The sequence below is a fragment of the Lichenostomus cassidix genome, unplaced genomic scaffold (assembly GCF_008360975.1).
Source record: "Lichenostomus cassidix isolate B80296 unplaced genomic scaffold, HeHo_3.0 HiC_scaffold_39, whole genome shotgun sequence".
NCBI classification, from domain to species: Eukaryota; Metazoa; Chordata; class Aves; order Passeriformes; family Meliphagidae; genus Lichenostomus; species Lichenostomus cassidix.
The window spans coordinates 1,080,066-1,102,552 of record NW_028147446.1 but is presented as its reverse complement, the minus strand read 5'-3'; the positions used below and the strand labels follow the sequence as shown (position 1 = coordinate 1,102,552).

General features: G+C 54.4%; 2 protein-coding genes and 1 long non-coding RNA gene across 5 annotated transcripts in view; 1 reads left to right on the top strand and 2 right to left on the bottom strand.

Annotated features, from left to right (window-relative positions):
• Positions 1 to 22,487, top strand: part of LOC146422645 (uncharacterized) — a 72,197-nt gene that overhangs the window by 47,861 nt on the left and 1,849 nt on the right. The gene's annotated exons all lie outside the window — the stretch shown is intronic.
• On the bottom strand, positions 2,447 to 11,401 carry LOC146422647 (2-hydroxyacyl-CoA lyase 2-like). Its single transcript, XM_085045995.1, has 5 exons — positions 11,235 to 11,401; positions 9,782 to 9,826; positions 6,889 to 7,019; positions 5,384 to 5,585; positions 2,447 to 2,655 (listed from the first exon to the last, which is right to left on the bottom strand). Exons 1-5 carry the CDS (start codon positions 11,356 to 11,358, stop codon positions 2,447 to 2,449), a joined length of 711 nt encoding a protein of 236 aa, XP_084902121.1. The 5' UTR covers positions 11,359 to 11,401.
• On the bottom strand, positions 12,998 to 20,705 carry LOC146422646 (uncharacterized). Its single transcript, XM_085045758.1, has 3 exons — positions 19,791 to 20,705; positions 16,730 to 16,763; positions 12,998 to 14,652 (listed from the first exon to the last, which is right to left on the bottom strand). Exons 1-3 carry the CDS (start codon positions 20,703 to 20,705, stop codon positions 14,012 to 14,014), a joined length of 1,590 nt encoding a protein of 529 aa, XP_084901884.1. The 3' UTR covers positions 12,998 to 14,011.

The following is a 22,487-nucleotide window of genomic DNA, read 5'->3' as shown; positions in this document are numbered from 1 at the left end:
TGGGAATTGTTTGGGAATTTGGGAATTGTTTGGGAATTTGGGAATTGTTTGGGAATTTGGGAATTTGGGAATGGGAATGGTTTGGGAATTGTTCAGGAATTGTTTGGGAATTTGGGAATTATTCAGGAATTGTTTGGGAATGGGAATTTGGGAATTGTTTGGGAATTTGGGAATTATTTGGGAATGGGAATTTGGGAATTGTTTGGGAATCGTTTGGGAATTCGGGAATTTGGGAATTATTCGGGAACTCTGGAATGAGAATTTGGGAATTATTCGGGAATGGTTTGGGAATTGTTATTTGGGAATTTGGGAATTTGGGAATTCGGGAATGGTGTCAGGAATTCAGGAATTGTTTGGGAATTCGGGAATTGTTTGGAAATTGTTTGGGAATTGTTTGGGAATTGTTTGGGAATTGTTTGGGAATTTGGGAATTATTCAGGAATTCAGGAATTGTTTGGGAATGGGAATTTGGGAATTGTTTGGGAATTAGGTGGAAATTTGGGAATTGTTCGGGAATTGTTTGGGAATTTGGGAATTGTTCGGGAATTTGGGAATTCGGGAATAGGACTGGGAAATTGGGAATTGTTTGGGAATTTGGGAATTGTTTGGGAATTTGGGAATTGTTTGGGAATTGTTTGGGAATTATTTGGGAATTAGGTGGGAATTTGGGAATTATTTGGGAATTTGGGAATTCGGGAATTCAGGAATGGTGATAGGAACTGGGAATTTGGGAATTATTTGGGAATTTGGGAATTCTTTGGGAATGGGAATTTGGGAATTGTTTGGGAATTCAGGAATTTGGGAATTTGGGAATGGCATCAGGAATTCTGGAATGGGAATTAGGGAATTTGGGAATTTGGGAATTCGGGAATTGTTCAGGAATTACTCAGGAATTGTTTGGGAATTGTTTGGGAATTCAGGAATTCAGGAATGGCAATTTGGGAATTTGGGAATTATTTGGGAATTTGGGAATTTGGGAATAGGACTGGGAAATTGGGAATTGTTTGGGAATTTGGGAACTGTTTGGGAATTCAGGAATTCGGGAATTGTTTGGGAATTATTTGGGAATGGGAATTCAGGGAATTGTTTGGGAATTTGGGAATTGTTTGGGAATTTGGGAATTGTTTGGGAATTTGGGAATTTGGGAATGGGAATGCTTCGGGAATTGTTTGGGAATTGTTTGGGAATTCGGGAATTGTTCAGGAATTGTTTGGGAATGGGAATTTGGGAATTGTTTGGGAATTTGGGAATGGTTTGGGAATTTGGGAATTGTTTGGGAATTTGGGAATGGTTTGGGAATTTGGGAATTATTTGGGAATGGGAATTTGGGAATTGTTTGGGAATTGTTTGGGAATTGTTTGGGAATTTGGGAATTCAGGAATGGGAATTCGGGAATTGTTTGGGAATTTGGGAATTGTTTGGGAATTTGGGAATTGTTTGGGAATTTGGGAATTTGGGAATAGGACTGGGAAATTGGGAATTGTTCGGGAATTTGGGAATTTGGGAATGGGAATGGTTCGGGAATTGTTTGGGAATTAGGTGGAAATTTGGGAATTGTTTGGGAATTTGGGAATTATTTGGGAATTTGGTGGGAATTTGGGAATTGTTTGGGAATTTAGGAATGGGAATTTGGGAATTTGGGAATTTGGGAATTTGGGAATGGTGATAGGAATTCAGGAATTCAGGCATTATTTGGGAATTCGGGAATTATTTGGGAATTTGGGAATTATTCGGGAATGGGAATTCAGGAATTCGGGAATTCGGGAATGACATCGGGAGTTTGGGATTGACCATTGGGAACAACAGGAATGAGGGAAAACCCCCAAAAATTGGGGAAAAACCACCCAAAATTGAGGGAAAAACCACCAAAAATTGGGGAAAATCCCCCAAAATTCGAGCCGGAAATTTTTTGGGAATATTTTTTTGGGAATTTTTTTGGGGAATTTTTTGGGAATTTTTGGGAATTTTTTTGGGAATTTTTTTGGAACTTTTGTGGAATTTTTTTGGAATTTTTTGGGAATTTTTGGGGAATTTTAGGTGAATTTTTGAGGAATTTTTGGGGAATTTTTGGGGAATTTTTTGGGAATTTTTTGGGGAATTTTTGGGGAATTTTTGGGAATTTTTTTGGAATTTTTGGGGGAATTTTTGGGAATTTTTTGGGAATTTTTTGGGGATTTTTTTGGATTTTTTGGGATTTTTTTGGGAATTTTTTGGAATTTTTTGGGGAATTTTTTTGGGAATTTTTTGGGAATTTTTTGGGGAATTTTTTGGGAAATTTTTGAGGGATTTTTGGGGATTTTTTGGAGAATTTTTCGGGGATTTTTGGGGAATTTTTAGTGAATTTTTTGGAAATTTTTTGGGGAATTTTTGGGATTTTTTGAGGAATTTTTGGGGATTTTTGGGGATTTTTTGGGGATTTTGGGGGAAATTTTTTTGAATTTTTTTTTTAAATTTTTTTGGGAATTTTTTGGGCAATTTTTTGGGAATATTTTGGGAATTTTTTGGGAATTTTTTGGGATTTCCCCACCTTTTGGAGGGAGGCAGCAGCGCCCCCCAGCAGCAGCAGGGGCGACTCGGCCAGCTGGGCGTTCTTGACGGCTGTCACCGCGTTGGTGACACCGGGGCCGGCGGTGACAGCAGCGACGCCGATGCGGCCTGGGGGGACAGCGGGAGGGAGGTGGTGGTGACAAGGTGGCTCCAAGATGACACAAAAGTGACACCAAGGTGACTCCAAGATGACACAAAAGTGACACCAAGGTGGCACCAAGGTGGCACCAAAGTGGCTCCAAGGTGACACCAAGATGGCACAAAAGTGGCACCAAGGTGGCATCAAGATGGCATCAAGGTGACTCCAAGATGGCACCAAGATGGCTCCGAGGTGGCACAAAAGTGACACCAAGGTGGCAGCGAGGTGACTCCAAGGTGGCACCAGGACGGCCCCAAGATGACAAGGGGACAGCGGGAGGGAGGTGGTGACAAGGTGGTGACAAATTGGTGACAAGGTGGTGACAAATTGGAACCAAGGTGGCACCAAGGTGGCATCAAGATGACACAAAAGTGGCACCAAACTGGAACCAAGATGGTGCCAAGGTGACACCAAGGTGACTCCAAGATGACACAAAAGTGGCGCCAAAGTGGCTCCAAGATGGCACCAAGATGGCACCAAGATGACACAAAAGTGGCACCAAGGTGGCATCAAGGTGGCACAAAAGTGGCATCAAGGTGACACCAAGATGGCGCCAAGGTGGTGCCAAGGTGGTGACAAATTGGAACCAAGATGGCGTGAAAGTGACGCCAAGGTGGCACCGAAGTGGCTCCAAGATGACACAAAAGTGATGCCAAGGTGACACCAAGGTGGCTCTAAAATGGAACCAAGATGGCACCAAGGTGACACAAAAGTGGCTCCAAGGTGGCGCCAAGATGACACAAAAGTGGCGCCAAGGTGGCGCCAAGGTGGTGACAAATTGCAACCAAGATGGCGACAAATTGGAACCAAGGTGGCACCAAGGTGGCACCAAGATGGCGCCAAGGTGACACCAAGATGGCGCCAAGGTTACACCAAGATGACACAAAAATGGCACCAAGGTGGCTCCATGATGACACAAAGTGGCACCAAGGTGGCACCAAGGTGGCACCGAAGTGGCTCCAAGGTGGCTCCAAGATGGCACCAAGGTGGTCACAAATTGGAACCAAGATGGCGCCAAGGTGGCTCCAAGTTGGAACCAAGATGGTGCCATGGTGGCATCAAGATGGCTCCAAGGTGACACAAAAGTGGCACCAAGGTGGCACCAAGATGGCGCCAAGGTGGTGACAAATTGGAACCAAGATGGCGACAAATTGGAACCAAGATGACGCCAATGTGGCGCCAAGGTGGCACCAAGGTGACGCCAAGATGACACAAAAGTGGCACCAAGGTGGCACCAAGATGGCGACAAATTGGAACCAAGGTGGCGCCAAGGTGGCACCAAGATGGCGACAAATTGGAACCAAGGTGGCGCCAAGGTGGCACCAAGATGGCGCCAAGGTGACACCAAGGTGGAACCAAGATGACACAAAAGTGGCACCAAGGTGACACAAAAGTGGCACCAAGGTGACACAAAAGTGGCACCAAAGTGGCTCCAAGGTGGCACCAAGATGGTGCCAGATTGGCTTCAAACTGGAACCAATGTGCCACTTTTGTGCCACCTTGGAGCCACCTTGGTGCCACTTTGATGCCACTTTTGTGCCACCTTGGTGCCACCTTGGTGCCCCTTTTGTGTCATCTTGGAGCCACTTCGGTGCCACCTTGGTTCCAATTTGTCACCACCTTGTGCCATCTTGGTGCCACCTTGGTGTCACTTTTGTGTCATCTTGGCATCACCTTGGTGCCACCCTGGAGCCACCAGCATGGGACACCTCAAACCCATGGAGATGTTGGCCATGGGGTCACCTCCTCCATCCCCTGGGGACAAATGGGGACAAATGGGGACAAATGGGGACAAATGTCACCCTGGACACCCTAAACTCTCATCTCCACCAGGAGCCACCAAGATGGGACATCCTGAACCCTCTGGAGATGTTGGCCATGGGGTCACCTCCATGTGCCACCTCCATCCCCTGGGGACAAACGGGGACAAATGGGGACAAATGAGGACAAATCCCACCCTGGACACCCCAAAGTCCTTCAACCCTCTCCAGATCCACCAGGATGGAACACCTCAAACCCATGGAGATGTTGGCCATGGGGTCACCTCCATGTGCCACCTCCATCCCCTGGGGACAAATGGGGACAAATGGGGACAAATGAGGACAAATCCCACCCTGGACACCCTAAACTCTCATCTCCACCATGAGCCACCAAGATGGAACATCCCAAACCCTCTGGAGATGTTGGCCATGGGGTCACCTCCATGTGTCAAATGGGGACAAATGGGGACAAATGGGGACAAATCCCACCCTGGACACCCTAAACTCTCATCTCCACCAGGAGCCACCAAGATGGGACATCCTGAACCTTCTGGAGATGTTGGCCATGGGGTCACCTCCATGTGCCACCTCCATCTCCTGGGGACAAACAGGGACAAATGGGGACAAATGTCACCTTGGACACCCTAAACTCTCATCTCCACCAGGAGCCACCAAGATGGGACATCCCGAACCCTCTGGAGATATTGGCCATGGTGTCACCTCCATGTGTCAAATGGGGACAAATGGGGACAAATGGGGACAACTCCCACCCTGGACACCCTAAACTCTCATCTCCACCAGGAGCCACCAGCATGGGACACCTCAAACCCTCCGGAGATGTTGGCCATGGGGTCACCTCCATGTGCCACCTCCATCCCCTTGGGACAAATGGGGACAATCAGGGCCACCCCCCCGCCGCGACGTCCCCAAGGCTGACCCGAGAGCCGCGACACGGCGTCGGCGGCGAAGACGGCGGTGGCCTCGTGGCGCGTGTCCACCACGCGGATGCCGAGCTTCTCGCAGGCCACCAGCACGGGGGAGATGTGGCCACCGGGGAGGGTGAAGAGGAAGCGGACGCCGTGGGCGCGAAGGACCTCAGCCACCAGCTCGCCGCCGTGCCGGGCGCTGGCCGTGTCCACCTGGGGACAGCATGGGTCAGGGTGGCATTGGGGACATCTGTGCCACCCATCCCACCCATGTCCACCTGGGGACAGCACGGGTCAGGGTGGCACTGGGGACATCTGTGCTCCGTGTCACCTGTGCCACCCATCCCACCCATGTCCGTCTGGGGCACAGTGTAGGGTCAGGGGTGGCACTGGGGACATCTGTGCCCGATGGCTTCCACACCACCTGTGCCACCTCGGGGTCACCACGGGGTCAGTGGTGGCACTGGGGACATCTGTGACCCATGGCCTCTGTGCCACCAGTACCACCTTGAGGTCACCACGGGGTCAGGGTGGCACTGGTGACATCTGTGCCCCATGTCCTCTGTGTCACCCATGTCCACCTGGGGACAGCGTGGGGTCAGGGGTGACACTGGGGACATCTGTGCCCAATGGCTTCCATGTCACCAGTGCCACCTCGGGGTCACCATGGGGTCAGTGGTGGCACTGGGGACATCTGTGCCCCATGTCCTGTGTGTCACCAGTGCCACCCATCCCACCTTGGGGTCACTGTGGGGTCAGGGGTGGCACTGGGGACATCTGTGCCTGATGGCCTCCGTGTCACCAGTGTCACCTATCCAACCTGGGGGTCAGTGGTGACACTGGGGACATCTGTGCTCCGTGTCACCAGTGCCACCAGTGCCACCCATCCAACCTGGGGGTCACTGTGGGGTCAGGGGTGGCACTGATGACACCAGGGACACCTGGCCTCAGTGTCCCCCAGTCCCCAATGTCCCCTCATCCCCAATGTCCCCAGTGACCCCCAGTGTCCCTAATGTCCCCCAGGCCCCCATCCACAATGTCCCCCAGATGTCCCCAGTGTCCCCCAGTGTATCCCCCATGTCCCCCAGTGTGTCCCCAATGTCCAACAGTGTCTCCCCAATGTCCCCAGTGTCCCCCAGTGTGTCCCCAATGTTTCCCTGTGTCCCCCCAATGACCCCCAATGTCCCCAACGTCCCCCAGACCATCCCCAGTGTCCCCCCAGTGTCCGCCCAGTGTCCCCAATGTCTCCATCCCCAATGTCCCCAATGTCCCCAATGCCCCCAGTGTCCCCAGTGTCCCCAGTGTCCCCAATGTCCCCAATATTCCCAGTGTCCCCAATGTCCCCAATATCCTCAGTGTCCTCCCAGTGTGTCCCCAATGTCCCCAGTGTCCCCCAATATTCCCAATGTCCCCAATGTCCCCAGTGTCCCCAATGTCCCCAATGTCCTCAATGTCCCCAATATCCCCAATGTCCCCAACACCCCCAATGTCCCCAGTGTCCCCGCTGTCCCCAGACCTTGTGGCACAGGCGGTAGAGCAGCCCGAGGCGTTGGGCCACCAGCAGCAGGCTCAGGGCCACCAACCCGGCACAGGCACAGCCCAGCGCGGCCACCGGCTCCATGGCGGGGCTGGAATGAGAGGGGACAGCTTGGGGACATGGTGGGGACATCGGGAATCCAATGGGGACAGCATGGGGACATGGTGGGGACACTGGGAACAGACTGGGGACATTGGGAATGGTCTGGGGACACCGTGGGGACACAGAGGGGACATTGGGAATGGAATGGGGACAGCATGGGGTCACAGCAGGGACACCGTGGGGACACAGCGGGGACACCGGGAACCCAGTGGGGACATCGTGGGGACGCAGCAGGGACATTGGGGACACTAGGGGGACATTGGGGATGGACTGGGGACACCAGGAATGGACTGGGGACACCGTGGGGACACAGCGGGGACATTGGGAACCCAGTGGGGACATCGTGGGGATGCAGCAGGGACATTGGGGACACTAGGGGGACATTGGGGACAGACTGGGGACACTGGGGACTGACTGGGGACACTGGGGATGGGTTGGGGACACCGTGGGACCCCAATGAGGACACTGTGGGGACACACTGGGGACACTGGGGGGACGTTGGGGACATTGGGGACACACTGGGGGACACTGGGGAACATGGGGGACACACTGGGGACACACTGAGGACATTGGAAGGACGTTGGGGACACTGGGAATGGACTGGGGACACTGGGAATGGGTTGGGGACAACATGGGAACCCAGTGGGGACATTGGGAATGGACTGGGGACACCGTGGGAACCTAGAGGGGACACCGTGGGGACACAGCGGGGACATCGGGAAATGAGCGGGGACATCATGGGGACACAGCAGGGACATTGGGGACACACTGGGGACACTGGGGGGACATTGGGGACACTAGGGACACACTGGGGAACATTGGGAACCCAATGGGGACATCGTGGGGACACAGCGGGGACATTGGGAATGGACTGGGGACATCATGGGGACACAGCAGGGACACTGGGGACACACTGGGGGGATGTTGGGGACACACTGGGGGACACTAGGGGGACATTGGGGATGGTCTGGGGACACTGGGAATGGTCTGGGGACACCGTGGGAACACAATGGGGACACCGTGGGGACACAGCGGGGACATCGGGAATCCAATGGGGACATTGTGGGGACACAGCGGGGACATTGTGGGGACACTAGGGGGACAATTGGGGACACACTGGGGACACTGGGGGGACACTGGGAGGACACTGGGGGGACATTGGGGACAGACTGGGGACATTGGGAACTGACTGGGGACACTGGGAATGGGTTGGGGACACTGGGAATGGGTCGGGGACACCGTGGGAACCCAGTGGGGACACCATGGGGACACAGCGGGGACATTGTGGGGACACTAGGGGGACAATTGGGGACACACTGGGGACATTGGGGACACTAAGGGGACAATTGGGGACACACTGGGGGACACTGGGGAACATTGGGGACATTGGGGACACACAGATTGGGGACAGAGGGACATTGGGGACATTAGGGACATTGAAGACATTGGGGACATTGGGGATTTGGGGACATTTGGGGACATTTGGGGACATTGGGGACACAAAAGGAGACAGAACAGCCCCAGCGTGTGAGGGTGAACCCAATCAATTAAACCCCAATTAATTAAACTCCAATTAATTAATTAAACCAAATTAGTTAAACCCAATTAATTGAACCCAAATTAATTGAACCCGGATCAATTGAACCTGGATTAATTGAACCCCAATCAATTAAACCCCAATTAATTAAACCCCAATCAATTAAACCCCAATTAACTGAGCCGGGATTAATTGAACCTGGATTAATTAAACCCCAATTAATTGAACCTAGAATAATCAAACCTGGATTAATTGAAACCCAATTAATTAAATCCCAATTAATTGAACCTGGATTGATTAAACCCCCAATTAATTAAGCCAGGATTAACTGAACCTGGATTAACTAAACCCCAATTAATTAACCCTGGATTAATTAAACTCCAATGGTTAATTAACCCCAATGAGTTGAACCTGGTTAACTCAAATTAATTAAACTTAAATTAATTAAACTGGGATTAATTAAACCGGGATGGATTAATTTAGTTGGGATTAACTGAATCCTAATTAATTAAACCCTAATTAATTAAACCCAAATTAATCAAGTCCAGATGATTAATCAAACCCAAATTAATTAATTAGACTGGATTAATTAAACCCTGTACTAATTAACCCAATCCAATCAAGCCCAAATTAATTAATTAAACCAGATTAATTAACCCCTGGACTAATTAACCCAATCCAATCAAGCCCAAATTAATTAATTAGACCGGATTAATTAAACCCTGGACTAATTAACCCAGCCCAACCAAACCCAAATTAATTAATTAAACCAGATTAATTAAACCCTGTACTAATTAACCCAGTCCAATCAAGCCCAGATAAATTAATTACACAAGATTAATTAAACCCAGATTAATCAAACCCAGATCAAACCCAAATTAATTAATTAGACCGGATTAATTAACCCCTGGACTAATTAATCCAGTCCAACCAAACCCAAATTAATTAATTAGACAAGATTAATTAAACTCTGGACTAATTAACTCAGTCCAACCAGTCCATCCAGCTTGCCACGCCCACTTCATTTGCATAATTACAGGTCTATTTGCATAATTAGAGCCTCATTTGCATAATTAGATCCTCATTTGCATAATTACCCTAACGAAGTTCCGCCCCTCCCCCAACATTCCCGAAATTCTTTCCTTGATCCCAAAATTTGCCCAAATTTGCCCCAAAATCAAAAAAAACAGGGAAAAATGGGGAGAAAAATCCCAAATTTGGAGGAGTTTTTACCTGTTTGAGGTGACAACGAGGGGACAGCGAGGGGACAGCAGGACCCTGGGGACCATGGGGACACTAAGTGTCCTCTCTGTCCCCAAGGCCATGTTGGTCCCTGATTCTCCACTTTGTCCCCATTGTCCCCAAGGCCACCCTGACCCCAAGGCCACCCCAGTCCCCGATTGTCCACTTTGTCCCCAAGGCCGCTCTGACCCCCAAATTGTCCCCCCTGTCCCCAAGGCCATCCCTGTCTCCAAGGCCACCCCAGTCCCCGATTGTCCCCTCTGTCCCCAAATTGTCCCCTCTGTCCCCAAGGCAACCCTGACCCCAAGTGTCTCCAACCCCCCGAATGTCCCCAAACCCCCCCAAATGTCCCAAAATGTCCCCAAACCCCCCCTAGATGTCCCCAAATGTCCCCAAACCCCCATGTCCCGAAGGCCCCAAATGTCCCCAAACCTCCCTAGATGTCCCAAATCCCCCGAGATGTCCCCAGATGTCCCAAATGCCCCAATCCCCCAAGATGTCCCCAAACCCCCGAATGTCCCAAATCCCTAAAATGTCCCCAAATGTTGCCAAACCCCCAGAATGTCCCCAGATGTCCCCAAACCCCCCGAATCCCCAAATCCCCCCCCAAAATGTCCCCAATCCCCCAGATGTCCCAGATGTCCCCAAATGTCCCCAAACCCCCAATGTCCAAATTTCCCCAAATCCCCAATGTCCCCAAATCCCCGTGTCCCCAAACCCCCCGAATGTCCCAAATCCCCCAAAATGTCCCCAAAATGTCCCCAAATCCCCAAATGTCCCAAATCCCCTAGATGTCCCCAAACCCCAAATGTCCCCAAATTGTCCCCAAATGTCCCCAAAATGTCCCCAAATCCAGAAAATTCCCCCAAAAAGTCCCCCAAATGTCCCCAAATATCCCTAAATTGTCCCCAAATGTCCCCAAATGTCCCCAAAATGTCCCAAAATTCACAAAATTCTCCAAAAAAATCCCCCAAAATGTCCCCAAAATGTCCCAAATGTCCCCAAATCCCAAAAAAATCCACAAAATTCCCCCCAAAAATGTCCCCAAATGTCCCCAAAATGTCCCCAAATGTCCCCAAATGTCCCCAAAATGTCCCCAAATCCCAAAAAAATCCACAAATTTCCCCAAAAAATGTCCCAAAAATGTCCCAAACCCCTCCACTGTCCCTAGATGTCCCCAAACCCCCAAACTCCCCCAGATGTCCCCAACCCCCAAATGTCCCCAAATGTCCCAAATCCCCCTAAATGTCCCCAAACCCCCCAGATGTCCCCAATGTCACAAATGTCCCCAAACCCCTAGATGTCCCCAAATCCCCCAGAATGTCCCCAAATGTCCCCAAATCCCCCAAATGTCCCAAAATGTCCCCAAACCCCCCCTAGATGTCCCCAAATCCCTCCAAATTCCCCCCAAAATGTCCCCAAATGTCGCCAAATCTCCCCAAACCTCTCCTCCCGGAAGTTCTCGGCTCGCGCTCGGCCACGCCCACACCTGCCGGCCACGCCCACCTCAAGCCACGCCCACCGGCCAGGCGCGCGGCTTCGCTTCCGGGTTGGCGCCGTGACGTCATGGCGGCGAGCGCTGATTGGAGGGTTGGAAAAGGGGCGTGGTCAGGGCGGGGAGCCGATTTAGGGTCTTTTTGGGGTCATTTTGGGGGTTTTTTGGAGGTTTTTTGGGGGTTTTGGGGGTTTTTTGGGGTTTTTTTGGGGTTACTTTTTGGGATTTTTTGGGCGGTTTTTTGGGTCTATTTGGGGTCATTTTTTGGGATTTTTTGGAGGTTTTTTGCGGGTTTTTTGGGGTTTTTTTGGGGTTTTTTGGGGTTTTGGGGGTTTTGGGGTTTGAGGGTCATTTTGGGGGTTTTGGGGGTTTTTTGGGGGTTTTTGGGGTCATTTTTTGGGGTCATTTCTTGGGTTTTTTTGGGGTTATTTTTTGGTTTTTTTTGGGGTTTTTTTGGGGTTTTTTGGGGTTTTTTTAGGGTTTTTTTGGGGTTTTTTGGGGTTTATTTAGGGGTTTTTTTTGGGTGTTTTGGGATCTATTTGGGGTTATTTTTTGGGGTTTTTTGGGGGTTTTTTGAGGTTTTTTGGGTCTATTTGGGGTCATTTTTTGGGGGTTTTTTGGGGTTTTTTTGGGTTTTTTTGGGGTTTTTTTGGGGTTTTTTTGGGGTTTTTTTAGGGGTTTTTTGGGGTTTTTTGGGGTCATTTTGGGGTTTTCGAGGGGTTTTGGGGTTTTTTGGGATTTTTTGGAGGTTTTGGGTTTTTGGAGTTTTTTTGGGGGTTTTTTGGGGTTCTTTTTGGGGGTTTTTTGGGGTTTTTTGGGGTCATTTTTGGGGTATATTTGGGGTTTTTTTGTGGTCTATGTGGGGGTTTTTTTGCGGTTTTTTCGGGGTTTTGGGGGGTTTTTTTTGGGTTTTTTTCCGGAGTTTTTTTGGGGTTTTTTGGAGTCTATTTGGGGTCTATTTGGGGTAATTTTTGGGGGTTTTTTTGGGTTTTTTTGGGGTCTTTTTGGGGTCTATTTGGGGTCAGTTTTGGGGATTTTTTGGAGGTTTTTTGGGGTTTTTTGGGGTTTTTTGGGGTTTTTTTGGGGTCTATTTGGGGTCTCATTTGGGGTCATTTTTGGGGTTTTTTTGGGGTTTTTTGGGGTTTTTTGGGGGTTTATTTGGGTTTTTTTGGGGGTCTTTTTGGGGTCATTTTTTGGGGTTTTGGGGATTTTTTTTTGGGTTTTTGGTTTTTGGGGTTTATTTGTGGTTTTTTGGGGTTTTTTGGGGGGTTTTTTGGGAGTCTTTTTGGGGTCATTTTTTGGGGTTTTTTTTGGGTTTTTTGGGGTTTTTTTGAGATTTTTTGGGGTCTATTTGGGGTCTATTTGGGGTCATTTTTTGGGGTTTTTTGGAGGTTTTTTGGGGGTTTTTGGGGGTTTTTTGGGGTTTTTTTTAGGGGTTTTTAGGGGTCTATTTGCGGTCTATTTCGGGTCATTTTTGGGGTTTTTTGGGGTTTTTTGGGGTTTTTTGGGGTTTATTTGGGGTTTTTTTGGGAGTCTTTTTGGGGTCATTTTTTGGGGCTTTTTTTGGGGTTATTTTGGGGTTTTTTGGGGGTTTTTGGGGGTTTTTTTGGGGGTCACATTTGGGGTCTATTTGGGGCCTTTCTGGGGAAAATTTGGGATTTTTTGGGGTAAATTTGAGGCCAAAAAATTTTTGACAGACCCTAAACAAGCCAAAAATAAATAAATTTATTTCTTAACGAATGAAAAAAAATTAATTAATAAAATAAATAAATAATTAATTAAGGACAATAATGAAGGGGGGGGGAGGGGAACCCCCAGGCCAGCTGGGGGGAGGGGTTGGGGACAGCAGGGTCACCTCGTGTGTCCCCAAGTGTCCCCAAGTGTCCAGCACTGTGTCCCCGAGTGTCCCCAAGTGTCCCCAAGCACCAGCTGGGCAGGTCAGTGATGTCCTTTGATGTCCCCAAATGTCCGGGTTCGGATGTCACCGGTGTCCCTTGATGTCCCCAAATGTCCAGATTTGGATGTCCTTTGATGTCACTTGGTGTCATTTGGTGTCCCCAAATCTCTGGGTTTGGATGTCACACTGATGTCACTTGATGTCCCCAGATCTCCATCCGCGGTTGTCACCAACGTCCCTTTGATGTCCCCAAATCTCCATCTGTGGATGTCACCGATGTCACTTGATGTCCCCAAACTTCTGGGTTTGGATGTCACACTGATGTCCCTTGATGTCCCCAAATCTCCATCCGCGGTTGTCACCGGATGTCCCTTGATGTCCCCAAATCTCTGGGCTTGGATGTCACCGATGTCCCTTGATGTCCCCAAATGTCCGGGTTTGGATGTCCTTTGATGTCACTTGGTGTCATTTGGTGTCCCCAAATCTCTGGGTTTGGATGTCACACTGATGTCACTTGATGTCCCCAAATCTCCATCCGTGGACGTCATCAATGTCCCTTTGATGTCCCCAAATCTCCGGGTTTGGATGTCACACTGATGTCACTTGATGTCCCCAGATCTCCATCCGTGGATGTCACTGGTGTCCTTTGATGTCACCAGTGTCCCTTGATGTCCCCAAATCTCCAGGTTTGGACGTCACCGATGTCACCCGATGTCCCCAAGTCCCAGGTGACCAGCAGGCTGTGACTCCTGCCACCCCCTGCCACACCCACGTCACCGGCGTCACCCCGATGTCACCGACGTCGCCGACGTCACTGATGTCACCGGCGTCACCCGGTGTCACCGATGTCACCGATGTCACCTCCCGCGATGCGCAGCAGCCCCACGAAGTTGCCCTCGCGCTCCTCCTGGCACAGCTGCCACCCTCCCGCCGTGTCCCCAACGCTGTCCCCAACGCTGTCCCCAATGGTGTCTTCAGTGATGTCCCCAGCGCTGTCCCCAACGCTGTCCCCAACGCTGTTCCCAACGCTGTCCCCAACGGTGTCCCCAACGGTGTCCCCAACGGTGTCCCCAACTCTGTCCTCACTGACGTCCTCAGCGATGTCCCCAACGTTGTCCCCAGCGATGTCCCCAAGCAGCGCCAGGCTCAGGATGTCCCCTGGCCGCAGTCGCTCCACAGCCTGGCCCAGCGCTGACCAGCGACGGTCACCTCCGGCCGCCCGGGGCAGGGACAGTGACACGGCCAGCAGCGGCCGCGAGGAGTTGACCTTGCGCAGCTGCAGGGTGACACGGCCTCGGGGACAAGTGGCCGTGCGGCAGGACAGGCCCAGCCGGCCGTAGAGGAGGTAGAGGCCGCCGGAGGTCACCCGCAGTGTCCCCGAGGTGGCCGGCTGGATGTCACCGCTGAGGAAGACGCCCTGGACGCCGGGCTGGTAGTGCCAGCTGGGGACGGAGGGCAGGGACAGCGAGCCTGGGGACAGAGGGACAAAGGGTCAGTGAGGGTCAGCGGGGACATGGGGACATGGGGACATGGGGACATGGGGACATGGGGACATGGGGACAGAGGGCAGGGACAGTGAGCCTGGGGACAGCAAGGGACAAAGGGTCAGTGAGGGACAGCGGGGACACTGGGGACAGAGGGAAGGGACAGCGAGCCTGGGGACAGAGGGGACAGTGACAGTCAGTGAGGGACAGTGAGGGACATTGGGGACAGAGGGGACATGGGGACAGAGGGCAGGGACAGCGAGCCTGGGGACAGAGGGACAGTGACGGTCAGTGAGGGACAGTGAGGGACAGCGAGCCTAGGGACAGAGGGGACAGTGACAGTCAGTGAGGGACAGAGGGGACATGGGGACAGAGGGGATACAGGGGACAGAGGGGACAGAGGGTCAGTGAGGGACAATGAGGGACAGTGAGGACATGGGGACAAGGGCAGGGACAGCGAGTCTGGGGACAGAGGGGACAAAGGGTCAGTGAGGATGTGGGGACAGAGGGGACAGAGGGGACAGAGGGGACAGAGGGGACAGAGGGGACATGGGGACAGAGGGACATGGGGACAGTGATGGTCAGTGACGGTGTGGGGACACTGGGGATAGAGGGGACAGAGGGGACAGTGACAGTCAGTGAGGGACAGTGAGGGACAGTGAGCCTGGGGACAGCAAGGGACAAAGGGTCAGTGAGGGTCAGTGGGGACAGAGGGGACAGTGATGGTCAGTGAGAGTCAGTGGGGACATGGGGACAGAGGGCAGGGACAGCGAGCCTGGGGACAGAGGGGACAGTGACAGTCAGTGAGGCTGTGGGGACACTGGGGACACTGGGGACACTGGGGACAGTGACGGTCAGTGAGGGTCATTGGGGACATGGGGACACAGGGACACAGGGGACAGCAGGTCAGTGGGGACAGAGGGGACACAGGGGACATCCGGGGAAGCCTGGGGACAGAGGGGACATCGGGGGAGTTGGGGACAGAGGGGACACTGTGGGGGATGGGATGTCCCTGGGATGGGACGTGGGGACTGCAGGGACAAGGACACTTGGTGACACCCTGGGGACACTCCGTGACACTTTGGGGACAGTGACACTTTGGGGACATTCCGTGACACCCTGGGGACACTCCATGACACTTTGGGGACAGTGACACTTTGGGGACACTCCGTGACACCTTGGGGACACTCCATGACACTTTGGGGACAGTGACACTTTGGGGACACTCCGTGACACTTTGGGGACAGTGACACTTTGGGGACACTCCATGACACCTTGGGGACAGTGACACCTTGGGGACACTCCGTGACATGCTGGGGACAGTGACACCTTGGGGACACTCCGTGACACTTTGGGGACACTCCATGACACTTTGGGGACAATGACACTTTGGGGACACTCCATGACACTTTGGGGACACTCCGTGACGCCGCCGGTGCCACCCCCGCGCGCTCCGGGGGAGGTGACAAGGGGGGGGGGAGGTGACACCGGGAGGTGACAAGGGGGGGGAGGTGACACCGGGAGGTGACACTTCCTGCTCGAGGAACCCGAGTGACAGTTTCGAGATGACTCAGGGGGTGACACTGGGGGAGGGGACAGCTGGGGACAGCTGGGGATGGCAGGGGACAGGAGGGGATGGCAGGGGACATCAGGGGACAGGAAGGGACATCAAGGGACATCAGGTGACATTGGGGACATCAGGGGACACCAGGTGACATCAGGGGACAGGAGGGGACAGGAGTGGACAGGAGGGGACATCAAGGGACAGAAGGGGACATCAGGGGACAGGAAGGGACATCAGGTGACATTGGGGACATCAGGGGACAGGAGTGGACATCAGAGGACATCTGGGGACATCTGGGGACAGCAGGGGACAGGAAGGGACAGAGGTGACCCCCAGGTGACCCCCAGGTGACATCCAGGTGACCCCAGATGACACCACGTGACACCAGGTGACACCAGGTGACCCCCAGGTGACACTCAGGTGACACCAGGTGACACTCAGATGACCCCAGGTGACCCCAGGTGACACCAGGTGACACTCAGGTGACATCCAGCCTTACCTGCACTCAGCAGCACGTGGGCGGCGGTGGCAGCCTGTGGGGGGAGGGGCAGAGAGGATGACGTCAGCACGAGGATGTCCCCAAAGTGTCCCCAAAGTGTCCCCAAGATGTCCCCAGGTGTCCCAAAGTGTCCCCAAAGTGTCCCCAAAGTGTGTCCTCAAAGTGTCCCCAAAATGTCCCCAAAGTGTCCCCAAAGTGTCCCCAAAATGTCCCCAAAGTGTCCCCAGAGTGTCCCCAAAGTGTCCCCAAAGTGTCCCCAAAGTGTCCCCAAAGTGTCCCCAAAATGTCCCCAAAGTGTCCCCAAAGTGTCCCCAAAGTGTCCCCAAAATGTCCCCAAAGTGTCCCCAAAGTGTCCCCAAGGTGTCCCCAAGGTGTCCCCAGAGTGTCCCCAAGTGTCCCCAAAGTGTCCCCAAAGTGTCCCCAAGTGTCACCTCCCGCCGGGATTTGGGGACTTCCCGCCCTTTTGGGAGTTTTTTTTTTTTTGGGGTGAAAAAGGAGAATTTTGGGAATTTTGGGGGAAAAAAAAATTGGGGATTTTGGGGTGGGGGAGGGGATTTGGTGTCACCCCGGGGTGGGGACAGGGTGGGGACAGCTGGGGGGACAGGGGGACAGATGGATGGACAGATGGACACGTGGATGGACACCTGGATGGACAGATGGACATGGGAATGGACAGAAGGACAGCTGGATGGACAGATGGACACCCGGATGGACACCTGGATGGACAGACGGACACGGGAATGGACAGATGGACACGTGGACGGACAGATGGACATGTGGACGGACACCTGGATGGACAGAGGGACACCTAGATTGGACACACGGATGGACAGATGGACATGGGAATGGACGGAGGGACACCTGGATGGACAGATGGACACCTGGATGGACACCTGGATGGACACCTGGACACACAGATGGACACACGGACATGTGAATGGACAGACGGACACACGGATGGACACCTGGGTGGACAGATGGACGGATGGACACACCTGGATGGACAGAGGGACACCTAGATGGACACACAGATGGACAGATGGACATTGGAATGGACGGAGGGACACCTGGATGGACACACGGACACATGGATGGACAGATGGACACATGGATGGACAGAGGGACACCTGGAGGGACACCTGGATGGACAGCCGGATGGACAGACGGACACGTGGATGGACAGAGGGACACCTAGATTGGACACACGGATGGACAGATGGACATGGGAATGGATGCATGGACACATGGATGGACAGATGGATGGACAGATGGACACCTGGATGGACACATGGACAAGTGAATGGACAGATGGACACCTGGACGGACGGATGGACGTGGGCATGGACAGACGGACACACCTGGATGGACAGATGGACACTTGGGTGGACAGAGGGACACCTAGATTGGACACGGACGGACAGATGGACATGGGAATGGACAGACGGACACATGGATGGACACCTGGATGGACAGATGGACACCTGGATGGACACCTGGATGGACACACAGACGGACAGATGGACATGGGAATGGACGCATGGACACCTGGATGGACACACGGATGGACAGACGGACGGACACCTGGGCCAAAAGCTGGCTGGACGGATGGACAAGAGGGATGGACAGACATGGATGGACACCTGGACAGACTGACGGACACCTGGACGGCCACATGGACACGCAGGTGGATGGACAGATGGACAGCTGGACAGACAGCTGGACAGAAGGACAGATGGACAGGCGGAGCTGCAGGGCGATGGACAGATGGACAGAGAGCAGACAGACACCTGGATGGACAGCTGGACGGTCAGCCGGACAACTGGACAGATGGACAGACAGACTCCTGGACAACTGGACAGCTGGGCTCTGGGACAGACAGACAGACGGACGCCTGGACAGCCGGACACCAGGAGCTCAGGACAAACAGCCAAGTGGACAACTGGACATGTGGACAAACGGACACCGGGACAGACAGGTGACCAGACACCAGGACAACCGGACACCTGGAGAGATGGACAGATGGACACCCGGACAGATGGACAGATGGACAACCGGACAGATGGACACCAGGACAGATGGACAGATGGACAACCGGACAGCCGGACAGATGGACAACCGGACAGATGGACACCAGGACAGATGGACAGATGGACAACCGGACAGCCGGACAGATGGACACCAGGACAGATGGACACCAGGACAGATGGACACCCAGACCCCAGGACAGATGGACAGCCAGACAGATGGACACCCGGACAGATGGACACCTGGACAGATGGACACCTGGACAGATGGACAACCGAACAGACGGACACCCGGACAGATGGACAGATGGACAACCGGACAGATGGACAGCTGGACAGATGGACACCAGGACAACCAGACAGATAGACACCTGGACAGATGGACCCCTAGACAGCCGGACCCCAGGACAGATGGACAACCGGACAGATGGACAGATGGACAGACGGACACCCGGACAGATGGACCCCAGGACAGATGGACACCCGGACAGATGGACAGATGGGCAGATGGACACCCGGACAGATGGACAGATGGGCAGATGGACACCCGGACAGATGGACACCTGGACAGATGGACAGATGGACACCCAGACAGACGGACACCTGGACAGATGGACACTTGGACAACCGGACAGATGGACAGATGGACACCTGGACAACCGGACAGATGGACAACCGGACAGATGGACACCTGGACAGATGGACACCTGGACAGATGGACACCTGGACAGATGGACACCTGGACACCCGGACAGATGGACAGATGGACACCCGGACAGATGGACACTCGGACAGATGGACAGATGGACAGATGGACACCAGGACAACCAGACAGATGGACACCTGGTCAGATGGACCCCAGGACAGATGGACAGCCGGACAGATGGACAGCCGGACAGATGGACACCCAGACCCCAGGACAGATGGACAGATGGACACCCGGACAGATGGACAACCGGACAGATGGACAGATGGACCCCAGGACAGATGGACACCCGGACACACGGCCCCCCGGCCAGCCCCACCCCCGTACCCACCTTCCCCGAGCTCTGTCCCCGCGGTGTCCCCAGCGCGGCGGTGACAGCCACAGCTCCGAGCGCCGCGGCGGCGATGGCGACCAGCATGGCGAGCGCGGCGAGCGCCGGGGCGAGGCGGCGGAACCGGGACCGGGAGCGGGAGCGGGAGCGGCTGTGCTCCCGGGGGTGGCCGCAGGGACACGGGTGGTACCGGTGATGGTACCGGTGATGGTTCCAGTCCCGGTTCTGGTCCCGGTGATGGTCCTGGGTGGGATCCCAGTCCCGGTTCTGGTCCCGGTGGTGATCCCAGTCCCGGTTCTGGTCCCGGTGATGGTCCTGGGTGGGATCCCAGTCCTGGTTCTGGTCCCGGTGGTGATCCCGGTCCCGGTTCTTGTCCCGGGTCTGGTCCCAGTCCCGGTTCTGATCCCAATCCCGGGCCCGTTTCTTGTCCCGGTCTCGGGTCTGATCGCAGTCCCGGTTCTGGTTCTGGTCCCAGTTCTGGTCCCCGGTTTGGTTCTGTCCCCGGTCCCGGGTCTGATCCCAATCCCGGGTCTGGTCCCGGTTCTGGTCCCCGGTCTGCTTCTGTCCCCGGTCCCAATCCCGGTCCCGGTTCTGGTCCCAATTCCGGTCCCGTTTCTTGTCCCGGTCCTGGTCCCGGTCCCGGGTCTGATCCCAGTTCTGGTCCCGTTTCTTGTCCCGGTTCTGACCCCAATCCCGGTCCCGGTCCCGGTTTTGATCCCGGTCCCAGTACTGGTCCCGGTTCTGGTCCCGGTTCTGATCCCAATCCCGGTCCCGGTCCTGTCCCCGGTCCCAATCCCGGTCCCGGTTCTTGTCCCGGTTCTGTCCCCGGTCCCAGTCCCGGTCCCGGTCCGGACAGAGGCAGCGACAGTCGCACGGCGGCGGCGGAGGATTCTCGGGGTCAGCGAGCGGCGACATCGCGGCGACATCGGCGACACTGCGGAGCGGCGCTGGCTTTTAACGGGACTGACTGTGCCCACGGGCAGGGGAGGTGACAGCGGGGAAGGGGAGGTGACATCAGGGAAAGGACCGGGACAGCGGGGAGGGGAGGGTGACATCGGGGAGGGGACAGTGACATCGGGGAAAGGACCGGAGAGGGATCGGGGAGGGGACAGTGACATCAGGGAAAGGAGCGGGGAGGGGACGGGGACATCGGGGAGGGGATTGGGGACATCGGGGAGGGGAGGGACATCGGGGAAAGGAGCGGAGAGGGATCGGGGAGGGACTGTGACATCGGGGAGGGGGAGGTGACATCAGGAAAAGGAGCTGGGGACATCGGGGAAGGGTCTGGGGACAATGGGGAGGGGTTGGGGACATCGGGGAGGGGACAGTGACATCGGGGAAAGGACCAGAGACAGCGGGGAGGGGAGGGTGACATCAGGGAAAGGACCCATCGGAGAGGGAGGTGACATCGGGGAGGGGACATCGGGGAGGGGACAGTGACATCAGGGAAAGGAGCGGGGAGGGACTGGGGACATCGGGGAGGAGACAGGGACAGCGGGGAGGGGACAGTGACATCGGGGAAAGGACCGGAGAGGGACTGGGGACATCGGGGAGGGGACAGTGACATCGGGGAGGGGACAGTGACATCAGGGAAAGGAGCGGGGAGGCGACAGGGACATCGGGGAGGGGGAGGTGACATCAGGGAAAGGACAAGGGGACATCGAGGAGGGGACTGGGAAGGACCTGGGGACATCGGAGGCAGGGGGGTGACATCAGGGAAAGGAGCGGGGACATCGGGGAGGGGTCTGGGGACATCTGGGAGGGGACAGGGATGGACCTGGGGACATCGGGGAGGGGACTGGGGACATCATGGAGGGGGTGGTGACATCAGGGAAAGGAGCGGGGACAGCGGGGAACCGCCTGGGGACAATGGGGAGGGGACAGTGACATCAGGGAAAGGACCTGGGGACATCGGGGAAGGGTCTGGGGACAATGGGGAGGGGACAGTGACATCAGGGGACATCGAGGGGGGGCGACAGGGACAATGAGGAGGGTCCGGGGAGGGGACAGGAAAGGGACAGTGACACGGGGGAGGGGACAGGGGACACCCAGAAGGGTTGGGGACACCGGGGGTGGGGACAGTGTGGCACTGGGTGGGGACAGAGCGACACCGGGAGGGGACAGAGCGACACCGGGAGGGGACAGAGCGACAAGGAAGCGGCGACACCGTGGGCGGGGGGAGCCCTGGGGACACCGGCCGGGAGGGGACATTGGGGACCCTCCGGGCGGTGACGTCACCACGGATGGGAAGTGTCCCCAAGAGTCCCCAAGAGTCCCCAAGAGTCCCCAAGTGTCCCCAAGTGTCGCCGGGGATTTCGCCTGCGGAGTTTCCCGCAGGGGATTTCTGTCACCTCCTTCCCTCGGTTTGGGGACATGCGACATTGGGGGGGCGGGGGGACATCCTGGGGACATCCTGGGGACAGCCTGGGGACATCCACCCCAAAAAATGGGACAGTCCGGGAGAAACTGTCCCAAACGAGACCCCAAATTTACCCCAAAAATCCCAAAATTTACCACAAAAATCCCCAAATTTACCCCAAAAATCCCAAATTTACCCCAAAAATCCCAAAATTTACCTCAAAAACCCCAAATTTACCCCAAAAAGTCCCCTCTGGTGTCCCCTTTGGTGTCCCCATGTCCCCTTCAGTGTCCCCACATCCCCTCTGGTGTCCCCATGACCCCAAAGGTGTCCCCTTG